The 25717-nt window shown below is 49.4% G+C and overlaps 4 protein-coding genes across 4 annotated transcripts; 2 read left to right on the top strand and 2 right to left on the bottom strand.

Moving 5' to 3' along the window:
• Positions 1–7: 7 nt before the first annotated feature.
• luA (3-isopropylmalate dehydratase LEU1) lies at positions 8–2730 on the top strand (the record flags this gene model as incomplete). The annotated part of the gene is made up of 2 exons (XM_067619680.1): positions 8–214; positions 284–2730. The coding sequence occupies 2 exons, from the start codon at positions 8–10 to the stop codon at positions 2396–2398; spliced, it is 2322 nt and encodes a 773-aa protein (XP_067483680.1). The 3' UTR covers positions 2399–2730.
• A 220-nt stretch (positions 2731–2950) lies between these two features.
• On the bottom strand, positions 2951–10996 carry ags2 (alpha-1,3-glucan synthase Ags2; the record flags this gene model as incomplete). Its single annotated transcript, XM_067619679.1, has 6 exons — positions 2951–3469; positions 3524–4034; positions 4090–4295; positions 4344–10316; positions 10382–10557; positions 10643–10996. 6 exons carry the CDS (start codon positions 10994–10996, stop codon positions 3421–3423), a joined length of 7269 nt encoding a protein of 2422 aa, XP_067483679.1. The 3' UTR covers positions 2951–3420.
• An 8056-nt stretch (positions 10997–19052) lies between these two features.
• Positions 19053–21056, top strand: ASPBRDRAFT_192572 (methylenetetrahydrofolate reductase (NAD(P)H) MET13; the record flags this gene model as incomplete). Its single annotated transcript, XM_067620499.1, has 3 exons — positions 19053–19876; positions 19942–20813; positions 20872–21056. 3 exons carry the CDS (start codon positions 19053–19055, stop codon positions 21054–21056), a joined length of 1881 nt encoding a protein of 626 aa, XP_067483678.1.
• A 1213-nt stretch (positions 21057–22269) lies between these two features.
• Positions 22270–24993, bottom strand: ASPBRDRAFT_192571 (putative NTP binding protein; the record flags this gene model as incomplete). The annotated part of the gene is made up of 1 exon (XM_067620498.1): positions 22270–24993. One exon carries the CDS (start codon positions 24991–24993, stop codon positions 22270–22272), a length of 2724 nt encoding a protein of 907 aa, XP_067483677.1.
• Positions 24994–25717: the final 724 nt, after the last annotated feature.

The raw sequence follows: 25717 nt of genomic DNA, 5'->3' as shown, positions 1-25717 counted from the left end.
GCCCCTCATGCCCGGCGCTGATAGGAAACCCAAGACCTTGTATGACAAGGTCCTGGACCACCACATTGTCAACGAGCAGGAAGATGGTACTCTCCTGATCTACATTGACAGACACCTTGTTCACGAAGTCACATCCCCTCAGGCCTTCGAGGGTCTTAAGAATGCTGGTCGTAAAGTCCGCCGGCCGGACTGCACTCTGGTGACCGTTGACCACGTATGTCTTCCATACCCCCTTCTCCATATATCAATATCAGACAGTCACTGACAAAAAGCTCGATGGCAGAACATCCCCACCTCTTCCCGCAAAAACTTCAAGAACGTCGATGAGTTCATCAAAGAGAACGACTCCCGTCTGCAATGCAGCACCCTCGAAGAGAACGTCAAGGACTTCGGTCTCACATACTTCGGCATGGGCGACAAGCGTCAGGGTATCGTCCACATTATCGGTCCTGAGCAGGGTTTCACCCTCCCCGGCACTACCGTCGTCTGCGGTGACAGTCACACCTCCACACATGGTGCCTTCGGTGCCCTTGCCTTCGGTATCGGTACCAGTGAGGTCGAGCACGTCCTCGCCACTCAGACCCTCATCACCCGTCGCAGCAAGAACATGCGCATTCAGGTCGACGGTGAGCTGCCTGCTGGTGTCACCAGTAAGGACGTTGTCCTCCACATCATCGGCGTCATTGGTACCGCCGGAGGTACCGGTGCTGTTATCGAGTTCTGCGGTTCCGTCATTCGCGGCCTGAGCATGGAGGCCCGTATGTCCATGTGCAACATGTCCATCGAAGCTGGTGCCCGTGCTGGTATGATCGCTCCCGATCAGATCACCTTCGATTACCTGAAGGGCCGTCCTCTTGCTCCCAAGGTCGACAGTCCCGAGTGGACCAGGGCCGTCAACTTCTGGTCCAGCCTGGCCTCCGACGATGATGCCGTCTACGACAAAACCGTCATCATCGACGGCAAGGACATCATCCCCACCGTCTCCTGGGGTACCTCCCCCCAGGACGTCATCCCCATCAACGGCGTCGTTCCCGGCCCCGATGATTTCCAGGACGAGAATCGCAAGCTCGCCTGCAAGCGCGCTCTCGAATACATGGGCCTGACGGCCGGAACTCCCATGAAGGACATCACGGTCGACAAGGTCTTCATTGGCTCTTGCACCAACGCCCGTATCGAGGATCTTCGCGCCGCCGCCAAGGTTGTTCGCGGCAAGAAGATTGCCTCCAACATCAAGCGTGCCATGGTTGTCCCCGGCTCCGGTCTCGTCAAGCAACAGGCCGAGTCCGAAGGCCTCGACAAGATCTTCACCGACGCGGGTTTCGAATGGCGTGAGGCCGGTTGCTCTATGTGCCTGGGAATGAACCCCGACATTCTCTCCCCCCAGGAACGCTGCGCCAGTACCTCCAACCGTAACTTTGAGGGTCGCCAAGGTGCCGGCGGTCGCACCCATCTGATGTCCCCGGCCATGGCCGCCTCCGCCGCCATCGTCGGCAAGCTGGCCGACGTGCGCGAGCACATCACCACCAGCCCCGTTCTCGGTAAAGTGCAGCCCAAGATTGACGTGCAAGAAGAACTGCACGAAGAGCCCACCACCGAAGACGAAGTCGAGCGCATCATGGACCTCCCCGCCGACAACGAACCCCACACCAACTCCTCCGCTACCGCCACCTCCTCCGCCGGTCTCCCGAAATTCACCACCCTGAAGGGCGTCGCCGCCCCGATGGACCGCTCCAACGTCGACACCGACGCCATCATCCCCAAGCAATTCCTCAAGACCATCAAGCGCACTGGTCTCGGCAGCGCTTTGTTCTACGAACTCCGCTACAAGGACGGTGCCGAGGACCCCTCTTTCATCCTGAACCAAGGCATCTACCGCAACTCGAAGATCCTCGTCGTCACGGGCCCCAACTTCGGCTGTGGTAGTTCTCGTGAACACGCCCCCTGGGCTCTTCTCGACTTCGGCATCAAGTGCATCATCGCCCCCTCCTTCGCCGATATCTTCTTCAACAACACCTTCAAGAACGGCATGCTGCCCGTCGTCATCAGCGACGAGGCCGTCCTGGCCAAGATCGCCGCGGAGGCCCACGCCGGCCGCGAAGTCGAGGTCGACCTGGTCAACCAGCAGATCAAGGACGCCGCCGGTAACAAGCTCGCCGACTTTGATGTCGATGGGTTCCGTAAGCACTGTCTGATCAACGGTCTTGATGACATTGGTCTTACTCTGCAGATGGAGTCTAAGATCAAGAGCTTCGAGAACAAGAGGACCATTGAGACCCCTTGGTTGGATGGTAGTGGATACTTGAAGAGGGGCAACCGTGGCGGCGCCACTATGGTGCAGGCGGCGCCCGTGCCCAAGACGAATCGTGGCGATGTCAAGTCTGAGCCTCTGGAGTGGTAGATTGCATTTCCTTTTCTTTCTAGGGGAAATCAGGGGGTTTAGAGTTGAAGTTTTGATTTCAATTTTCTGGTTGATATGACTTCATGATAAAGCTGGAATGCGGGGTTTCTTTTTCCTTTCTTTTCTCTTTTTTAATCATTTGCTCGATTTCGGCTATATATCACTTTTGTTTGGGGAAAAACGACTTGCATCTCGGCATAGGAAAGGACAATACCATGTGAATAGGTTAATAGAAACAAGAAAGAAATCTTGTCTTCATACAATACTCTACTTCGTCTTGTAAAATATCCTTGTGAATCCATAATTACCATTTAGGATTATTATAACTATTGGCCCGATATTATTATGACTTCAACAAACAACCAGATAGTAGTAATAAGTGACCAACTCGAAACCAATCTCAGTCAGCAACAGTGCAAATCAAAAACGACAGAACCAAAACATGTACTAAGTAACTCAGCAAAAAACAAATCCCCTCACGTATATTATGAGAAAAAGAAGCATCATCATCGATAACCCAGTCATTCCATCAGTCAATCAAAACAAACAATTCATCCTCCCATTTAATTCATGCTCATGGCAGCAATCATTCAGTCACTCAGTTGGTCAATCAATCAATATCCCATGTACGCGTATCCAAAATAACTTGCAAGTAGCAGGTGTGGTATCAAGTGAGCGTAAACACATCCGGTTCGTAAAGTATGGAAAAAGAATGCAAAGTCTTTGACTTCAAAAGCAGCCAACAACTCAGTAAAGAAAACGAACGATAAACTATCACGCAGGTATATATACGTGAACGGTGGCTATGATGCAATGCGATGCGATGGTATGCAAACCGGTCGTGCCGATGAGGGAGAGTATGTATGGTAATATACAAGGCCCGCATATACGAGTGTAGATGGTGTGTTGGAATCGTGTATTTTCCTTGTCTGGGTTTTTGTCAATTTGAAAATTATTGTATTTGCATTTTAAGGCCAGCTTTCTGGTGATCGAGCTGGGCACTGTTGGGTGGGAGAGCCAGATCAAGGCTTGGTCAGCTGTTCTTTCCGGAAGAACATCAGGTATCCAGCACTGTTTATTGTTAGTGTTTGGAAGTTTGATCAAGAAAATGAGAATGTGTCATACCAAATGAGTAATTGGAAGAAGAGCGCAATCCAGAACCAAGCGTTCGCTATGGCGCTTACTCCTACTGTGATATCCGGAGAGATGGGCCCGGGTCCAATCTTGTTCGGTGCGAATGCTCTCGCGCAGATTGTTGCAATCGAACCCAGCACTTGCGACGCTAGTAGTGTGAAGCAAATATGCATCCTAGTCAGGGTCTGAAGAAGGATCATCCCAAACCCGACGCCCTGCAGGGAGTCCAAGACTCCGAGCCACAGCCACAAGCTCCGCGATACAAGGGCGCCAAAGGTGTAGCTACCCGCCCAAGGAAGGAAGAGCCCAAGGCCTGATACACCCCACCAGATTTGGGCCCATCGAGGGGCACCCAAGCCACAGGCAAAGACTGGGAGGATCCAACTATGGCGTTTGGAGAGATATCCAAACAGGAATAGCCATCCAGCCCAAACAAAGCCAAAGAACACAATGCAGAGGATTCCGACTTGCCAGCCTTTTGCATGTGCCGAGCTCCACAGGACTATAGGAACGACCGTTAGAACAAAACAAGCAAGTAAATACTTGTTTAAACTTACAACTCCAGTTTCTTCCGTAAGGCGCACTCAAAAAGAAATTCTGCAAGATGACAACCACAAAGTTCCAGAGAATGATCTTGCGCCGGAACACCGATTTGTAGAATGAAGGAACTTTGCCGGGTACCTGGTGGTAGTAGCTCGGTAGACCGAAGAAGATCAAGAGGCCAATGACCCAGAGCAAGACTGCAATGGGCATGCAGATAGCCCTGTGATGTGTTAGCAACGGCGTAAGACCAAGACAGAGGAGAACTCACGTCATCCTCCAGGTGTTAGTGATGTTGCTCTGAACATTGGTGTTCCCATTTTGAATTGCCAGGGAAATGCTTGTGCCCCAATACCATAGCCCAATAACATAGGCCTGTTGACTACCCTGGATGAGGCATGCGCGGAAAACCCATTGTTTGACAGGGACTCCATTCTCGTCACCGAAGTTGAGGGCGAAAAACAAAGACCCACTGGCTGAAGCTGCAGCATATAGACCGGCACCAACATTTTGGATCCAACCGCGAGTGAAACCGTCGCTCTCAAAATGCGCGAATCCAATGACCACGAATGACAACCCGTATAGGAGCCAAGGAAGTGAGAGAACGAAGACCGACTTGAAAAACCGGAAGGAAAACCACCAAACAATGGAAGCGATCAGATACACCGTCGCGATCCCGTAGAGTTTCTTCGCCGTCTCACCATTTTCGCCAGTCAACAGGGTGATTTGGTAGGAATTGGCTGCTATAATTTGTCCAAGACCAAGGAAGAGCGAGTAAATGGGCCAATCGCCAATCCGGATCTGCATCCATTTCCTCAGCCCTGTGGGTGGAACATAATCGTTACCGAGGAGGAATTCATCCTTTTCTCTGCGTTCTTGGCTTCCACTTTCACGCGAATTCATGTCAACATTGGAATCTGACCCCATGGGTGAGTTGTTGTCGAAGACCTTGCTGTGAAATATCGAAGAAGCAGGCGACTGATTGCGGCCAAGTCTTGCATCCCTAAATTTACCGAACCATTTCTTCTCGCTATCCTTCAAGTACTCCTCAATACAGAGTTGGGATTCGGAATTGTGACCGTTCAGATTCTCCAATCTCTTATCAAAGATCCTGTAATATTCGCCAGTGCTATCTGTGAAGAAGGGGTCGACCTTTTGCAATTTGTAATCCTTCTTCTCACCAATGACGGAGTCAACTGAAAGAACGGAGGCGCTGCTGAGACGATTCCCCGGTTCGTTGGAGAACCTTGCGGGTGACACAATCGCCTCCTCAGGCTCAGGGCTCCCAGGAGAAGACGGAGAAAGAATAGATCGGGGAGTGAGTGAGCTCTGGCTCGAGTGTCTGCGGCTAAAGAAGTCCCGGGTAGGAGTCTGTCTCTGGGGGTCTAGTTGATGTGCTGCTTCTATCCGACGTCCCTCTTCTGCTTGCTCGGGAGTAAGCGTATACTCATCTTCACCATAGAAGCTGGGCATGATGTCGTCGTCGCTGCTTTCCTCGGTGTTGGAGGCGTTCGCGCTGTCTTCGTTGCCCATGCTGCCTCTCATACGACGGCGACCGCGACGAACCAGATGGCCAGGGCCAGCTCGCACACCAAGCGACAGATGTCTGCTTAGTCCGGACTTGGGCTTCTCATTTGCTCCAGGGCTTGGGGGTCGGCTGTAAACGATCGTATTCCGCTGCTGTGGCCCCAATGCGCTCAGGCGGACATTCGAGTAACTTCCTTCCCGGGAATGCGCGATGGGGGGTGTCTGTACTCCACTAGGTGTGATGTGTCCCGACGATGCAATCGTAGGCGTCATCATCCCACTGGGTGTGTTGAATCCAGACGAGAGAGGCGGGACATTGGATTTCGCTTGCCCTTTACTATGTATCCGCATCGCAGTAGACTGAAGGATTTCTAGATCCTCAACCCACTGGGCCACGGGGAATCGTTGTTTGGCAGACCGAGCTCGCATCTTCGCCCGAACTTGGGGCTTGGAGTTCAAGGCGCTTCCAATGGCAAGCTTAAACTGGTGCAGAAGATGAGACGTTGTGGTAGACTCAATATTGTACCACCAGCCAGGCATTTGTCCAAGTCCACCAACGCGTGCGCCAATGCCTAGGGCACCTTTCCGGCCAAATTCCACAGCAACAAGCCCAAAGGGCTCATCGCGCGAAGGAATCAAGGCGAATTCGGCTCCAGAAAAGATATATGGCGGAAGTGCTGTAAATTCTGGCTTCGAGAAGACCCGTCCTGGGTAGAGCTTCATCATGCGGTCCAACTTCAATGCAGCAAATTTACCATAGAGGTCAATGACTGGACCAACGCAGATAAGTTGGACGTTAGGACGGGACTCCAAAATAGAAGGCATCACATCAGCAATAAGGTCTACGCCCTTCTGCATGGACCAGCGGCCCACGAACACCAAAAGATCTGCATTGGGGTTTTGCTCCAAGCCAGCCCATTGTTGCGCTTGTCGCTTCAAGTCTGCTCTGCTAGCCTCGTATGCGGGATCAACCTGGATCTCACTGTCTTTCGGCAATTCCTTATTCCATTCGGCAGTATCAGATGGGTCCGGGTTAGGCAAGTTGCCTACCTTTTTCAAGCCCCAAAAGATAGGATAGCGTGCGTACGAGCGTTTGCCGTATTTCCTAGAGACACCAACAGCTCCAAATCCTTGTTGATGGATACGGAGGTAGCTTGCTCCGGCATGCAGCATATTGAAGACTTCTCCGAATTGGACATAGCGCCTTGCAGTGTCAGTATCCATATTAAAGACTGAGCAAACTTCATCTCGCTCCTTCTGGGTACGCATAGGCCAAAGCCCCTGGAACTCAGCATTGTGGAGCGAGAGGCAAACCGGAATCGTCTGGGGCAAGAGATATAACGGAGCAATAGAGCCATGGTAGTCATTGATATGATATAGATCAATGCGGAACCGCCGGATTGCTTCTGCGATACACTGGTTCCATGCTGAGTAGTAGATTGCACTGTCCAGATCATCCATGCGAGCAGGGTATGGTTCAGCTTTTGTTTGCTGGCGAAAAACGGGAGCGTCAAGTAGAACATAAGTTATGTTCTTCACAACGTGGTATTGAACCTTGATCTCATATTCGTTACCAAGGACCTTGACTTTCATCGGGTCAGCAGGCTGATCGACTGGATAGTCCACTCCGCCAACACATGGGACAACCCAGATGAGGTTTTGCTGGCCAAGATGCTTTCCCATCAGCTGGGCCATAACACCCAAGCCGCCGATTTTGATTTTGATGGCCCAGTCTTCGATGTCATACTCCATGGTTGCAATAAGCGTTGTTCTTCTTCGTGATCCTCCTGCACCAAAGGCCGACGTGCTTTGCAAGAAGCCAGACTTATTAGCCAGACGTACCAAGGCGTTCGTGGATTGGCCATCTTTGTTTGTCCCAGTGCCAAATATTGTTCCAAGAAAAGGCTTCTTCTCTACCACTCCAACCTGGTTGAACTTGACTTGATAGAACGACTTCATGAAGGCATAAACGCATGCACCACCTGTTATGATGGGAACCAGCCACAGTAGGATGTAGATGATCAGCTGTGCGATTCGAGAGCCAGTAGGCTGAAGATTGAGTCGCATATTTCCATCATCCAAGTGGACGTTCCATACGAGATATGGATAAGGAGGTCTCTTAGTGATGTTGACAGACAGTTTGCTGAGTGACGAAGGTGGCATACGCTCCAAGACCCCATCCCCGTCCACGTCACCGAAAACAAACGACTCATCGGGTTTACCATCCGGATCCATGCCCCAAACATTGAACTGGCCTTGCGCCGGATATTCAGCCACGACTCTGAAGTTCCAGTAACCTTCACTGTCTTGCTTCACAACATTATCCAAGCCAGCGTCATAGCCGTACTGGTTGTACGGCCCATCGAAGAAGAAGTGTGGAAAACGTCGCCTAGGACCATTCCAGTCGTAATCACCTTCTTGAACATAGTCACTACTACCAGTCAATTGGCTCCAGTATTCAACTCGCACATGTTTGCCCTGCCACTTTTGCTTTTCTGTTCCGGACCAAGGCAACTCCTCGATGCTGACGTTACCCCCAGTATAATTGAACCATCCACTGAAGGTAGTTCCCCAGTTTGTCGAGTAACGGTATTTGCTGGCACCAGCAGCCCTGTGGTGAACGTAGAGTGTGCCGTTGTCATACTGGTTCAGGATGCTGGTAGAGTAATTGGAAGTGGTGAACACTATGGGATTGTCACTCTGGCCAACACGGAACAGCAGGTGGTCCACAGCCCCCGTAGAGTCCGTTTTGTCAGATGTGGTAGCATTTTTGACAGTCAATTTGTGGACACCATTATACACGTCATTGAGCTTCGCAGACCAGGACCATGCGCTTGGAAGTTGGCCGATATATTGTGTATCCGTATCATTAGCACCGGGGAGGCTCTTGCAGTTGACGCTGTTTTTATCGATGGAAGGCGTTTTACCAGATTCCGTTTGCGAGGTGAAGGAGATGGATTTGGTAACAGAATCACAGTCCATCTCAGTAGAAAACTCGATGCTCACATCAATGTCCTCGGCCTGGTCATACGCAACGGTAGAAAGAAGCGGGGCATCATGGCCAGGTGAAAACTTGGTGATCATTGGTCCGGGGCCGACCCAACGAGCCTTGGGAACGTATGCTCTGTAGTCGAACGCTTTCAGTGTCAGGCTATCAAGACATCCATTGTACTCCTTGGAACCGTTTAGATGAAGTTTCTTCGGGCTGTCTTTCAACTTCAGCTCGTCGAATGGGTAGAATAAGTTCTTGACAGTGGTTCCTGAGTCAAACGGGGAGATCAACGCAGTGGCATTGCTCTTGCAGTCGAAGGTGTATGTAGCGGTCTTGTTGTCATTCTGGTATACCAACCATACTGACTGGTTGTTCTTGTCAGACCCCAAATCTTGGACATCCGAAATGATATCTCTCAAAATAGACCACATGCCGGTCTCTGTTTCCGTACCATAGGAGCCCGGGTATAGGATATTCCTCGTCTGCTTGGACAGGGTCTGTAGTGAGTAACCATCATTCAATACCGGAAAATGTTGTCTCATTTGGTACATGTGTTTGATGATATTCCGGATAGGGTGAGAGGGATCGCGGTGATCATAAGTCACACTCATATCATGACAACCTTCCCGACCTTTGGTAATAGGCCAGTCGTAATACTGAGTATCATCGATAGCAGAGCATCCATGGGTCATCCAGGCGGTGGCTGGTGACATTGCTTGACGGCCATAAACGTAGTTATCTGCGGTCGCGTCCAATATGTAAGAGCCTTGCTCTTCCCCCCAGAGTAGAAGAGGAATGCCAGGCATTTGCAGTGTTGTGATAAAGATTCCCAAGAGGTTCCGTTCAACACCCCATTCGATGGCAGGCCAGCGGAAGACGTCCTGGTTCGTGACTCCGTACATATGTCTGGGATCGAATTTGCCCGTGTTCGCGTTAATCAAGTCGTTGCTTTGCATCATGACGTTCCAAGCATCCACCCAATCCAGAGGAAGATCATAGCCTGCAGCCAAATTGCCGCTCATGCCGAGGAAGCGCGTGAGAGTGCGATAGACAGAATAGTGGAAGGCAGCACCATCAATAGCCTCCAATTCGGGTCCGCGCAAGAAATACTTTGAATCAGACTTGTTCGTCAATTTGATCGCATCCATAGCAGAGTCTGGGTATTGGTTGGGCTGTCTACCACGGCCAAGGAAGACTGAGCCCAGATTGTTACCACCAGTAATTTCACCAGGGAGAAAGAAATTCTCCTTTCCAACACTGCGAGCACATTCCCGGTAGGTATGCGAGATGTCTGCTAAAGCATCTACAGTCGATTGAATAGCTTTATCATAGCGGAAGCCATCGATGTCCAGGGCTTTGATGATGTTGCAGGAATGAAGCTTGATCCTATCCCGTACACTGGGATGCCACTCGCGTAAACGGTCCTGGACCGAAGCGAACTTTGTCAATTCACGTTGCCAATCTGGATAAACACCAAAGGCTTCAAGGTCTCCATATTGGTCGAAGTCACTGTCGTAGCATCCCACAAGCTCTTCATGAACGGAATTATCTACCGGATACCCGGTCTCGTTCCAGAAGTTAGGGTAGTCACAGGTTTCATTGTATGTATTTCCGGGGCGGAAGTCGACATATTCCCGGTCCGATTTCCAAAGAGTCTTATATTCTTTGGCGGTGAATGGCGCCGTCTCATTGAGGTAACCTTCAAAGCCGATCAAGTCTCCCATGCTGATGAGATGCCCACTGGTCAGCAGTTGGTTCACATGAGCACAAGAATAACATGGCAAACTTACGTTGCAAGCGTATTGTCAAATATGACATACATGCCACGCTTGTGGATTTCGTCGATAGTGTTCCTCCATACCTGAATAGTGCCATAATGCTGGTCGAGAAGTGTCGTGTCCAAGATCGAGTAGCCATCTGCACCCCAAGGCTGGTTCATAAGGATAGTACCAGCAAGATAGATACCCTAATACAAGCGTTCAATAACGTGAGCAATGTCATTCATATCAGGATGAGAGGCAAGGCGGTGGTGAAGGTAAAGGAACACGAACCTTGATGCCCATGCCTTGTAGGTAATCCAGTGTGTCAACCAAGCCTACTGCATCACCTCCATGACGCATCTGATTAGAATTGAGGTCATGCTCGAAAACAGTGCCGTTGATGTTATCGTTGGTGGGGTCTCCATTCACCCAACGGTCTAACATGATCGTATAGAATGGAAACCGCCAATTTTTGGGCGACTCCGTGTACTTGTGGCCCGGCCATGATGGTGGAGTGTATTCAAAAGGGCTAGTCGCATTCTCGTTGACATTGAGGTTGTAATCGACCAAGGATGCTTCGTAGGGCCAGGCTGTTGTTGTAGGTGCGAAGAGCGCAAGCAGCGAGCCTGCGATCCCCCACTTCATCGTCAACAGGCACGATAAAATAAACCGCTCTCTGCTTCTCTCGTACTATATGCTCGGCATATATTCCAAGAAGCTAACGAATATTGACCAGGGGGGGTAGCCGACTGGAGCAGTATGTCGTGTAGGGGATGGCCGCTGAGAAATATGCCCAAGGATACCGTAGCCTGTCTTCCTTCTTATGCTTTTGGGGAGCTATTGAAGGATGATGTTAGCAAATCATGAGCAGCAGATAAACCGAGCAAGGGAAAAGATGAACCCACAACAGATGCAGCTGCTGTGGCGGCAACGCAAGAATAGAAAGACAATAAGGGGAGAAATTAAAAATAAAAAGAGAGGCAGAAAAAAAAGAAAGAAAAACAATATGCCCGAGGATATGTCCGATATCCTGCAAGAAGGAAGATCAGAGTGGATAAGTGGAAGAAAGCATCATTGACGATGATATACAAGCAGACCGGAAGCTCAGCGAGGGAGTGATAACGCCTGGTACAGGAAAAAGAAACGACGATCTTTCCCAACAGGTTGCCATTCTGCTGCTTCAGGTCTGATAACTATTTCTCAATCGGTGTACTACTAGACAAATGGCAAGGCAGATGGGAGATACTGCCTTGACTTGAGGACGGGGGCTTGGGCCATGCTTTCCCAGTCCAGCCACCGGAACCTCCGTGATGACTGGGCTCACATCGCCTTGCCATCCAAGACGAGAATTTGCAGATGGTCATTGGCTTCAGGAGAAGCTGAAGGTGGGAGGGTATTGCTGGGAGGAGACACGAAGCGAGACAAGCGGTAGTCAGTCCTGTGTCCTGTATGTACGATGGATGTATGAATGAATGCATGTAGTAGTATCCATGTATCGGGGTACCGCTCCACGCATACCGCCAACCCAGGATCCTTACCACTTGTGGTGATTAGTGGGGCCGGCGGGGACCAAATACGCTTTCCCATTAGCAGAATTCTGGCGCCATCGGGTACTGTTGATCTCGCTAAGATACGCTCGTTCCAGTCAGAGCGCCTGATATATCACATAGAGTCATGTACTATCTCACTGAGTAGGCGTTCTTCTCTTCCTTATCACCATGGTCGTTCGGACAGTAGTCGATGCATGGTCCATATCGAATCTGCTTCTTTTTTTGTCTCATCCACGCCAATGCAAGATACAGCGCATGTTCTGATAGTACATTCGATAGCACATGCTTTCAATAGTAAGTGAGCATATGCCCTGGATGCCAAACTGCGTTAGATCGCCCAGTACTTAGCCAGATGCTGACTAGGTAACAAATACTTAGTAAAATTGCTTGTGAGTATACGCGTACAGTCTACTACATAGGGTCCAATATGCTTCTTGGCTTCCCTGTTTCTTCTACTTCCTTCTTTATTCACTCCATATTATACTATAACGGTGGGAACGCTCGCCTTCGGCTCCTGTATTCTGCAAGCATGTATGAGATTAGGCCTCAGCAATACGCGACGGTGATCGTGTTCCACGAGGCAGTCTGGAAAGAAAGCGAAGGCAGAAGAAATTCATGCACACTCGTACTAGTATTCGTGTTTAAATCCGTGCTATATTTAAACTTCAATATCTGCTGACGCACCGGCCTATCAGCAATGACGGCGTGCCCACGTATTTACGATTATGCCATAGCCTGCGCCTTTCACACTCTGTTTATTTTGACAAAAAGCCAGGCTGATCATCCAGGCCTGCATGCGCTAAGCCTCAGATACTGGTTGCAAAGTGATGAGCGCATTATGGACTGTTGAAGTCCTAGTTACGAGCACCCCGTAGAGCTTGGCATATTCTAGCGGCTCTCTTGGACACGGCAGAAAGCGGGTCAAGAAAGGACTATTGCTACTAATCAGTTTGTCGCGTGCGTAATGCTAGGACCCACGATGGTGTAACTGCTTCTGTTGATCGGAACGTTCGGGATAGCCGAGCAGTTGTAGTTGTCTTTGCATTTATGTCCGCATGGTGATACGTCATTCCATGACTCGCATAGGGGTATACCGCAGCGCTAATCAATTCTCTCAAAGCTGAGTGCATTGCAATGATTACTGTCTGGTCGAAGAAAAAAGAGCCCATGACCTCTCTGAACGACTAACGATTGATAGTACAAGAAGAAACTCTTAAAACATACCCAAAATCTTTGACGCGGTGAATCCCTTGTCAGAGCTTTAGCCTCTTATCGCTGCGATCGGCCGCCGGAAGTTAATCGTTGGGTGGTCAGACCATGGAAAAAGCAATGTGGCAGTCCGGTAGGATGGGAGAAGAATACCTAACAGAAGCAATATACTTGGCAGATTTCGGAAGTATTAGAAGCGAGAAGTTGGCCACACAGTTACCTCTGGTATAGAGTCTGACTAGTAAAGTGACTTTGCGTTTAATTTCCCTTGCTTCGAAGCTTCCTTGAGTGGGTTCAATCACGGCACAGAAGGTAGGCCGTCCATCATAGTAGTGTTATTGGGTGATGGCTTACTTTCTTCCCCAGAGCTTGCAATATCAAGATATGCCATCTATCCCTATAAGGTGCGATGTTCATGCAAGGAGGGTAAGCTACTGGTAGGTACCAAGAAAACCCCAATGATGGGTTTTCGTCAGATCGTGTGGCTTTCTGTCCGGTAGGAAAACCGGAATGATTTTGTGTTGGAGAAGAGAAACATCACTACAGATATAGTAGGGCCAGCTCAGCCAGCCATGGGATCTCGATATTCTTGGACAAGTCTGCAAATGTGCTTCGACTGAAGACAGTACCCTCCCTACATTATGTGGGGAGATAATGAAGGGCCAAGAGAGTGGTACCACACGGATGGAGTATATACACATGTAAGATCTCAGAGAAGTTGCTCCGGTGTTAATTAAAAATTCATGTCACGCCTTGATTGAGTTGGGTGCTCCCATCGCTCGAGATTAAGAGAAGGGGAGGCAAAGATGTGTATCTGACGCTCTAAATCGATCGTAGCCTCGAACCGGGGCTTTTTGGAATGTTCACCCACAGTAATATCTTTCCCTGGCGATAGACGCGCTCCCTTGCTTCAAAATCTTATAGTTTCATGCCCGTTTCGTGGCGTCGGGCCAACTGTCAAATGATAGTGACATGTAATATGCATAGGCAAGCCACGCACAACTGCTACCTGCCTCGGGCGGTATTGTAATCCGTACGAAATTCTGAAGAGAGGCAAATGTCCATGATGCCATACCAGACATCTCGCTAGTTTTGGTCTCATATAATTATCGATGACTGCAGCCTCTTTGGTGGCATTCAGAAACGCAAGCCCCTGGCATTACTGCCACGATGCGATGGCATGAATGCAGGCAAACATTCCAAGGTGCGACTAGACTATATAGATAGATACCGTAGCCGTGGTTGAAGCGACTCTTAAGTTCAGATCAGCGCGACTCAATCTGCTTCAATCAAGCTGCCATTGGGTCTTCTAAAAATTTCATGCAGCCAAAGTGGGGAAAGCCACACTCCAGACCGCCTGTCGAATTTCCAAGTCAAATCTAGTCCCTGATCTTATTCTTTCGCTAGGTTAATTTGGCGGCTGGTATCTGGATGTCCCGATGTTCGCTACCAGGGCCCCTGCTCACCTACCATTCGGACGAACGATGATCAACAACACATCAGCTCGATCCACTTGATATCGAACCCTGTCTAATGGTAGTCTTTTCTACCAGATGAAAATCCCAGAACTGAACGTTGGATCGTGTTAGTGTCATCCACCGAGCACGGGCCGCATCGAGCCTATCACCCGATACAGGCATCCTTGGGTGTTGGGGCGAACTGAACACATCAATGCTGACTTTGAGACGAGCAGCTTCCGAGTCCCAGAGACCAGTAAGACCTTGCCATAATACCAGAGGATATCAGATCCTAGTGTATCGACACGTCTGACCGAATTCCCGTGTGCCTCATGCCAAGGTCCACATTAGCTGGTACGGTTCAAAGCCCAGCCTTCCTTGAGAGAAGCTCAAGGTGCACCCGTATACAAAATGCAGCAGTAGGATAGTACACCAAGTGGCTTTAAAAAACTTTGCTTGCATGCATAAGTTTTTGGACATTACGGCAGTAGATCCTCTCAGCGGCCCCCCACAGCTCCTTGTTGTCAAATCCCCGACAACGGGCGGTCGCCTCATCTGTCAGTCATGTTGAGAGAGGGTCAAAGTAGACACAGAAGGCGGAGACGTCAGACTTGAGTGAGGAACTATCCTCCTATAGCAAGTCATCTCGGTTTTGATACCAGGGAAATCGCGACAGGCAATTTCTTTCTATGCGATGTGACAGCCGTAGGCCTGGTGTGTGAGTGATCCAAGATGATGTGCTCACTTCTATAGCATTAGCAATATGTTGCATGCACAATGGAATTGTAAATGAAGTGGGGAGACAGAAGCTGGTTTAGGTTTACCGCTGTATGGTCTGTGCACAGTGTAGTAAACTCTGCTCCTCTGCCATTGAAGGCAATATTGCGTCTGAGCCACATTACCAATCTTGGTCTTCAGGCCTTCCTCTTCCAAAGAAAGCTGGCTTATCCGGTGTGCAGGTGTCTGTAAGTCCTATAGGCACATGGTATGACAGTGGGGCCAAAGCACATATCATCTGCATTGATACTGCAGACCCCGGACAAAGTTGACTTGTTCGACATCGCATGGTAGTAAGCTTATATATCACTTTTTGTGGGCCACTGACAAGACTTTAGCTTAGCTGCTCATGCAGGCCATCTGCGAACTTTTGTTGATAGTGTTCCCAAGCGCGCTGGCCGACCAGGCAGATGGAATAATGTATGGCTAATGATAGAACAGGGAAGAGGCAGCCTGCAGTGCCCACTTCCTAATCCACTGGGACTCACATCCTGCTCTGATTTGAAAAGTCGGAGGCCGGGAGTGGGAACAAATCTTCCTGGTCAGGAGTAAAATCGGATAGAAGGAGGGGGAAAAGAAATACGTAAGAATCTACCCGGGTATTCACCGACTCTTTATTGGGATGCAAGCAAAGCTTCTAATCCCTTTTCTCTTGAATTATCCTGGAAAAATAATCCTGTGTTACCCTTTTGCCGGGTCGCCACAGGGCTCTTATCCTCACCGGTCCCTCAATGCGAAGTTCCAGATAACGCTCCGCCTAATAGCTTTGTTCATAAGAGCTATATTGAGGAGATTTTATGAGCTACGTGCACTGCTCGCTTTGAAGGTAACCCAGTAGATGACTGATGATGAATCCACTCTCTTTGATAAGATGCGCAGGGGTCTTTGCCATAGAGCGGCCTGGACGAAAGTCACGTCCAGAACAAAATTAGAGCAACACAAGGGTAGCACTAGAATGATAGTCTGTGTTATAAGAGACTTTGTCACTTTGATGTTTGTAACCGCCCATAATCGAAGTTCTTGTCTTTCTTAATTCTTCCCCTCAAGTGTGTGGTAAAGCATAATTAACGTTGTGTTATTGCAGTTTATCAATCAACTCGTAGTTGATCGAATATATTGTCGTATGACTCAAGGCTTCAATCAAATCTGGCTGTCAGTCAATCTGTTTCGGAGAATACAATGTGACTCCACTACAGTAATTGAGTAACTGTGGCTGCCTTCAACCGCTCCTTCCCTGCAACACCGCCGTAAAACACTGTATATCCAGTAAGAGCACAAAAAAATCTACATACCTATCTGCTACCTTCTTTCATTGCGCTAGCCGCTTGGTGATTAAGAACTCGTAGCAATGTATAGCATGTTGGCTGTTGTGCCAACCGATTATCTATCTGTCGCATTCTTGACAGGCCTGAGAGTTGATATGTACCACCAGAGGTGAAGACGTTGGCCTGGTTTAGTGGGGGAACCGAATGCCCAAAAATAGGTACAATATGTTGACAAGGTACTCGGAAGCAAGTCGTCAAATATAGGACTGTTATAGCAGGCGGCTATCTCCGCAGTATCGCATTAGCTGTGGTTTCAAGGATGCAGCTGGAATTGCAGACAGTTACTTTACCATGCTATGTGCCGTTATGCACTCTAGGGGATGTATCGAACAATCTATGACATCTTCCTTTGCGCTAGGTCTGTAATGAACTTCTGACAAACAGCACAATATCTTATTTGAGGCATGGCAGCAAATTGAGAGGCTTGCCAATTAGCCCGAAACTGGAAGTAGCCGAGCGACTCCCACACCCCTGACCACACAATATATATCAAGAATGCTCAGAGCTAGGAGTATACTACTGCACCCTACCATGACTTTGCGCGGCCTACTACTAGGTATTGACAACAGAAGTACAGACAGGCTTGCTGTCTTGGAAAAACGTATCGTAGAAGACTTTAAGGGTGATAGACAATGGACGCCCAGGTTTTCGGTCCTTTCTCCCGCCTAAACTTATCGTTCCAGCCTAGTAACAATGGCAAGGACTGTTTTACGCTCTCAGAAAGACATAACTATATATCATGGGGGCCTTTTGCCTCACAGAGCTGACCATTAGCCTTTAATATAGTCAGTAGATATCTAAATCCAACAAGTACCTCCTACAGTTCGGGAGGTCTTGCCGGAGAATCCTTATTAAGTTTGCCAGAACCAGCAAGACATGATGAGCAGTTGTCATGGAGCTTAAGCATGTATAATGTGCTGTCTATGCTCGAGTTAAAGCTGTAAATTTTGGTATGCTCTTGCACAAGGGTACAGGTGCATTCAGCATCCATCAGACAGATTTGCTTCGTGGTGCAGAAGTAGTAGCTGTTCAGTTACATTCTACTGTAATCTGATTGGATCTGCTCATGTTTGGTCCTGCAATAGCCTACTTGAAAGTGTTTTAATGATTACTAAATAGAGCAAGACCGTTACTTTGGCATTCATTGAGGGAAGATGGTTCGTTGGGTAGAGTATTCAATCTACATGTGCTCTTTATGCCGCTGACAGGCTTAGGGGGAAAAAAAAGGTGTGCTATTTCCTGTCCAATGAACTTGCATTCATAGTGGCAAAGAAATGATGCTTAAATGAGAATTCTTTCGAAGATAGGACTATGGTGTGGGACATGAGTGTGTTTTGAGATTGTTAGCAGAGTGTTCAAGTAAACTAGTATATACTAGAATCGAATTCTGCTACTATGACACCTAATAATCACACCAGGACTTACATCGCTATCGAACTTACTGATTAGCTTGGAGACCAGAAATATTTAGACAACGTTCCTAAGTAGAGGACGATATTTATCTTCGTTTTTTAGCGATTCCTTCCAATTATTTTTCATCTCCCATTCGGTGTTTTCCGGGACGCGGGAGGTTAGACTCCGAACCGGCGGAGAGATAGCAACTACGGAGTACCTTAGGTAGAACAGATAAAATCACGTAGGATCTTTCCATTTCCCATTGGAAGAATCATAGCAGATGAGACAAGTAAGATCTTTTGCAATAGGCTGTGGATTTTTAGACGAGTCTAACAGTATGACCAGCAAAGCCATCCCTTGCCTGAAGGGAGACTGCCCTGACAACAGTCAGTCAGTGATTGGGGGGACCTGCGGGAAGAACCATTAATAAGAAGGAACAGTCAGAGCGCAACACGTGCCGGTCCACCATCTCCGAAGGCCGGCCTCCCCCCAGTGGAAGGCAGGCTGGATTCTCACTTGTCCGAACTGAATCACACCGGCGGCTTAAAAGCAGACCCCACCTTTTCCACTGGCTTCGATTACTTTGTTGCTGGTCCTGCTGCTTACTCCTTCTCTTCTTCCTCTTTCTGTCTCTCGTCTGTCGTTTTGTTGTCGTCGGGGTTTTCCGAATTTACCAAGGTGCTGCTTCATACAAAAATTGTTCTCCAACTCCCCCCGTATTCCCTTCCTTATAAGTGGTCTTGCTGTCCCTGGTGGAACCGGTGAGCCACAAAGACAAGACAATCAGCTCCAACAACGTCTGAAAGCCGGGCGTGTATGATTTTTGCTCTGGAGTAATCTTGTTCTCCTGAAGTGACCTGGGACCTGTAAGTCCCGTTCTTTTCCTATCTAGACAATCGTTGTCAAGGCTTCCGAATTGCCGGTTCATCACTGTCGTTACGGCCCAGAATCTAACCTACTCTGCCACCAACTAGTGTAACTTTCCACCATGCATATCAAAGAGAAGCTCGCTCAAAATGAAGCGGCCGGAAGGACGGGCATTTCCTTCGAATTTTTCCCACCGAAGACGGCCCAGGGTGTTCAGAATCTTTACGACAGAATGGATCGCATGCACGCATTAGGTCCTTCTTTCATCGATATCACGTGGGGTGCTGGTGGCCGACTATCGGACCTGACCTGTGAGATGGTCAACGTTGCCCAGTCGGTGTATGGCTTGGAGACATGCATGCATCTGACTTGTACGGACATGCCCCAAGGGAAGGTGGACGCCGCGCTCCAGGCTGCCTACAAAGCAGGCTGTACCAATATTCTTGCTCTTCGTGGAGATCCTCCCCGTGACAAGGAGGCTTGGGAAGTTGCAGACGGAGGATTCCGGTATGCGAAGGACTTGGTTACGTACATCAGGAGCAAATATGGAAATCACTTCGATATCGGTGTGGGAGGCTATCCGGAAGGTGCGGATGACAACCCGGATGTGGATCAGTTGATCGACCATCTGAAAGAGAAGGTTGATGCTGGAGCATCGTTTGTTATTACGCAGATGTTCTACGACACGGACAACTTCATCGGCTGGGTTAAGAAGTGCAGGGACAAGGGCATCCATGTGCCCATCATTCCTGGTATCATGCCGATTCAAACCTATGCTGCTTTCATCAGACGATCGGATTGGACCAAAACTCGGATTCCCCCGGACTGGCTCGAGGCACTGGAGCCTGTGAAGAACGACGACGCTGCTGTAAGGGACATCGGAAAGCGGCTGATCGCAGACATGTGTAGGAGGCTTATTGCGGCTGGTATCAATCACCTGCACTTGTGAGTGTCTTCTTCCGTCTATTCAAGTTAACCTAGCCAGACAGTGACTAACAGGGGTCGACTAGTTACACAATGAACCTTGCGCAGTCCACACAATTGGTCCTTGACGAACTCAAGCTTATGCCTTCTGAAGAGACACCGCTCCAGAGGCCTCTGCCTTGGCGCCCGTCGCTTGGCTTGAACCGCAGAGAGGAGGATGTTCGCCCGATATTCTGGAGAAACCGGAATTCGTCCTACATCGCTCGTACACAGACCTGGGATGAATTCCCGAACGGTCGCTGGACCGATTCTCGTTCTCCCGCTTTCGGTGAACTTGACAGCTATGGCATCGGCCTCAAGGGTACAAACGAGCAGAACATCAAGCTGTGGGGAGAGCCTAAGTCTCTCCGGGATCTTACTCATATCTTTGTCAATTTCCTCGAAGGAAAGCTGGCTCGGTTGCCCTGGAGCGACACCCCCATCACTACTGAAGCCAACGCAATCAAGACCAATCTGATCGACCTGAACCAGAAGGGTCTCTTCACGATCAACTCCCAGCCGGCAGTGAACGGTGTGAAGTCTTCCCATCCCGTGTATGGATGGGGACCAAAGAATGGATATGTCTACCAGAAGGCATACCTCGAACTCCTGGTCCCGCCCTACCTGATCGAGGAGCTGATCGCTCGCATCGAGAAGAATGGTGATCTTACATACCACGCTGTCTCGAAGAACGGCGAACTGCGAACCAACACCCGCGACAGCCCCAATGCCCTGACCTGGGGTATCTTTGCAGGAAGAGAGATCGTGCAGCCCACAATCGTGGAAACTGTCAGTTTCTTGGCCTGGAAGGACGAGGCGTACCGTCTAGGTGATGACTGGGCCAAATGCCATGATGCCTCCAGCCCCAGCAGAAAGCTTATCCAGGGCGTGATGGACAGCTGGCACCTTGTCAACATTGGTGAGTTCGCGATATTGTGCGTTTGTTGAAGTAATGGTGGCTAACATGAACTTTCCAGTCAACAACGACTTCCACAACACCAGCAACCTTTTCGATCTTTTCAAGGACCTGGATGTCCGAGAACTTGATGCTGAAATCCCCGTTGAGAACGGTGAGCCGAAAGCTCACGCGAACGGAGCAACGAACGGAACGACCAATGGCGCGACTGACGGAGCAGCTCCGGAACTTGCAGTGAAAAACTAGATGTGGCTCCTGCAGCCCCCGTGGGGACAGTCCGCCATTTACTATATGCCTTTCTTCAACCTCACTTACGACTTCCTAATTCAACATATACTATTAATTCAACATCTTAACCTCAACGACTACCTGCCCGGATTGAACACTCTCGGGCTTTGCAACGTTTTACGGCGGCACGACCATGAAGACCTCTCAACGATTTCTTCCCTGAGCGTTTATTTTATTTCAACATGACATCTTCACCTTCCAAAATTATACCCCCAACCCCAACTTTCGGATTTTTGCTTTCGCAACCCCATCGAGCATGGAAAAAATTCTTCAACAATATTTTCATCTATTCATAATAAAGCTCTTCTCCGGTGGACCCCCCCCCTCCAAAAAAGGAGAAAAGTTTTCTATCTCACTTCATTTTTCTTTCCTACCTATCTCTTTGTTTTCTCAACTCTATCAAAAGAGACGGCTTACAGAAAAATATATCTTCGGGGGTATTTACGATCTTCAACACCATGGATGACGGAGTTGGGCTTATGCATTTCAACAAAAAGTGATCCTCTTCAACATGGGATTTGGAACGGAGTCTTTTTCTAAATGGAGCATTCGATACTTGTTTCTGATTCTTCTCTCCTCCCTTTCTTGGCCCTCCTACTTAATCTACTCTCTTTTTTCCTCTTCTTTGCATTTTATCCTATATATCCAAGGTTTCTCTCCATCTCCCTCTCCGCATTCAACATTTTGCATTCTTGTTATTGTGGTGGTGAAATACAGGTGCTGGCTGGACGACTATTATAGTGCCTAGCATTTTTTTTACAATAGAAGCTTGATTTCTTCCCTCTTTCAGCATTATTCGCCTTTACCCTTGGGAATAGATAGAGCAGGTACCAAGTAAATTTGCTCGACTATTCTGAGATGAGCGGTATACTACCTATGGGAGTGGAGCACACATTGGGCAAGATACATTTCATTAACATTCGACAGGTCGCTAGACTAGACTAGGTACAGGAGGTAATAATGGATACCGCATTACGTTTAAAAATACGTGGAAACATGATACATGATACCAACCAACATGGACACACGGTTCGAGCAGAAAAACTTCATGTGCTTCCCCGGTCACGCTTGAACAAGAACGAAAGCGAGCAGAACAGGAGTTACCTTAGCATAACCAGAGCCAAGGCCGCTTTATTATCAACAACCAAACCAACCCCATGGACAGACCAGCTTATATCAACAGAGCCCTTCCTAATGCCCCCAGCAGCCAAGCAAAGGGCCTTGCAAACCACACAATCCAACTGCCAACAAGGACCATATATCCGGCTGCCCGGCCTATGACCATCATGACGAATCCGAGAGTAATGAGGTAGACCATAGCCTTGCAGAGATCAATCAGTGACCGGGCAAATTCCTCGCGGCTGGGCTTTGGCCAGGATCCTGTTGTATTATAGAGGGCTAGTATCCCCAAGAGATCCTTGAGGACATGCAAGCAGTGCTCGATCATCTTCAAGACGTTGTTGAACGTGATCTTCACTAGCATAGCACGAGAATGCCGGTTGGCCATGATCTCATCATAGAGACCTTGCAGCTGTCCAGTAAGTTCTATAAGGGCATCCCTGACATAGCCTACCATCTCCTGACTTGGCGCTTCTTTGTCATTGGTAGGCAAACCGTTGCTATGCAGATCAGTGTTGAAATCAGTAATCTTGGAGTAGAACAATTCTTTTGCCGTGTCGGACACTTGCTGCCCATCCAGTTCAGCAACTTCTATAGGTCCAGCCTCCTGCGAAATGCTGTCCTGTCTAACCCAGTCTTTGCTAATTGAGGCTGTAGGAGAGATTGCCTCCGGAGTCGACGGCTTCTCAACGAGTGTTGTGTCTGACGCGCTCTTCAATGAGTGTGTCTTGTCTCTCTTAGGCGATACACTAGCAATATAGGATCTCGGCTGATAATCACGCGCGGGCTCGCCAGGATTTGCTGTTTTGGACTTGGGCAGCCCTTGCGTACGGATGAACCCACGAATAAGGCGAGGTTTTTGCGGCGAGGTACGGTCGGCTTCTGTGTGACTTTTGGGGGACGGATGTGGATTCGTAGGGGGGGCTGCAGCTGAAGATATTGCGCATGGCACATTTGACTTTTCCCAAGAGTTTTGGGTCGCCCTTCGCAAGCCTGATGCCGAACTGCTCATTGTCTGTTTTACGCGAGAGTCCGAGATTATCTCTCCTGCGGCGCGAGAGGTGGGATCGTGCGCGTCTTTCTTTGGGCTGCTTCTCAAGTCTGCCATGGTCACCATAGTGCGTGTGATAGTGGGTGTGATAATGAAAACATCGTCCGACTTGCGACCCAACTTCTGCTTGTCGTGCTGCTTGGCTGTGGTTTCTGACGGATCCAGGTTCTCCATCATGGACGCTTTGGCAGAGACCTCCGTCTTGTCCGGCGGGCGGCACTTGGCCTCTTGACACATTGTCTTGGGTAAGGGCTTCGAGCATTGGGCTTGTTTCAAATTCTGAGAAATGGGTTTCCATTCTTCTTGAACGACAGCTTTCTCTGGAGACGTCGAAGTCGCATGGTTGCTGGTAACTCGCTTCCTCTCCTTGGACATCCTGGATCGTCCGGACGGGATGTCTATCATTTTGGGGCGCTCGTCCGTCATCGAGAACAGCAGAATCTCGTCTGGATTCTTGTCGTAAGGCCCATTGATCTCTTTGCACCCTAAAAAAGAGCCATCCGGGTTTGCAGCCGGGGTCTTGTTAACTGACTTTGCAGAAGCCTCTTCCCATATAGTACTGAACCGTTGCTTTCCGACCTCCTCCGGGCTATAATACCGGCGGTGTCCAGATGAACAATTGGAGTCACTGACTTCAGTTGGACGGCCAACCCGTGAATCCTGACCATCAAGGCCGGTTACTGTCTTTTCTTGCCCAGGAGGATTGCTGGTGCTCTCCTCTGGAGTTCTAGTACGCGGGCTTGGGAGAGTGTCAGGATCCAGCATCGCCCCGCCTTCCTTGTGAACTTTCTCGATGCTTTGCTGAAAATCGGAGATTTGTTGAGTACTCATGATCGGTGGATTAGGCTCCTTAGCCGTTGGCATATTGACAACGAACTTGTCTTCCCACTCGGTTAGCGAGCTGGACGGAGCGGATATCGGTGAAACTGAGGGATGTGAGTGTTCGGAGGAATCGGTGTTAGTGTCTGGCTTTTCAGACGATATTGCCGGCGTGGAGTTGCTGAAGTTCAGATGCGTTCGTTGAATTCCATGGATCGGGCGCTTTCTTTGACCGGTAGAGGGACCTGCTCCCCCTTCTCTGGCGCTGCGCCCAAAGCTTGGTCGACTTTCGTTTGATGAGTACGGAATCTTTGTGGGTGGGCTTGGACCTTGGAGAACTGTTCTGTCGCCCCGAGGCGCCCCTCCCGCCAACTTCTGCTTCTGTTTGGCAATCTCCTGTCTTGGAGAGTTGGCCAGCGAAACTATCTTTCGGTAGGCCTCCTGATAGTATTCCTTCGGTTTCTCTCTAGTGAACGATGTTCCGGGGATGTCTTTCTCAAACCTATCCTTCACTTTCCGCCAGTATTGGTCACGATCGCTGTCTGTCTTCTTGGGCGTTGAACGCTGCAGTGCTCCGAATGACCTCTTCGGCTGGAGAACTCTATCCGCACGGTGCCCTTTTTGTTCAGAAGTCCCGGGTTGCTCCTTTGGTTGCTGTTTCTCCTTGTCGGTAAAAGATTTGGGAAGAGGTAGTTTTGTAGGGGTTTTCTTTCGAGGAGCCGTGTCAGGCGAAGCGCCGGTGCTGTCTTTGCTGCCAGACTTGAGAGGCTCATCAGGTTTGGGCGTAGATTCTTGCACTCGCCTGGGCGTTTGTAGCTCGTTGCCGACTTTGGTCCGCTTGCCGTGGCGAGGTCGAGGCTGAAGATTTAGGAGATGTCCATTTGGCAGATGCAAGAAATCCTCCATCTTCACCTGTTGAGAACTGCTGCAGCCCCAGCAGCTTCCACCTTAAAGCCAGACAGCGTCAAAACAATGACCCATTCCTCCACCAGCGCTAGAATATCTTTCAAGGCTCGTCTCCGGTCGAGTGTGTGCAGAATCACGCCCGTGCAGGCGTTGGGCGCTCGGTCGAGGGTGTGGTCTCATCGGAACGCGACAGGGGTCTGGAAAGAAAGCTGGCAGGGCAACCCCATCGCTGGGCGCGTTCCGCGTGGTAGAGTAGGGATAATGTATGTAATGATAAGGACTGGAATGTATCGTGCTTCAGGGCTCGCCACTATCAGGAATGTAGCAACGGGCGGGTAGAGGTCATCATGGAATGTAGGCCTGGACCTGTGACATAGTTCGGCATGGAAACTGCAAGCATCGCACAGCTGAACTCGCCGCTTCCTTTTATCACCGGAGAATTCCTGACGTGGAAATAGCGAAGGCCATAGGATTCCGAACCTGAAGGCGCAATCATAAGAAGCGACTAGTCAGGTGCTGCCGGCAAGATAAGGTATATCGTTTAAGAAGGTCATGGCCGCGCCGATGTATAAGTGACTTGAATGCGGAACTCAACTCTCTTAGATTGAAGTCGTACAGTCTCGCATTGAGCATGTTGCTCAGCGGCTGGATCACTATCGGCCATCAGTAGACCCCAGCCTACATTCTTAATTAAATCCGGGCACCCATTGTTTCCGGGGGAAAT

The sequence above is a fragment of the Aspergillus brasiliensis genome (assembly GCF_001889945.1).
Source record: "Aspergillus brasiliensis CBS 101740 unplaced genomic scaffold ASPBRscaffold_2, whole genome shotgun sequence".
Taxonomy (NCBI): domain Eukaryota; kingdom Fungi; phylum Ascomycota; class Eurotiomycetes; order Eurotiales; family Aspergillaceae; genus Aspergillus; species Aspergillus brasiliensis.
The sequence above is the reverse complement of the archived record's forward strand: the minus strand, read 5'-3'. Positions and strand labels throughout refer to the sequence as shown.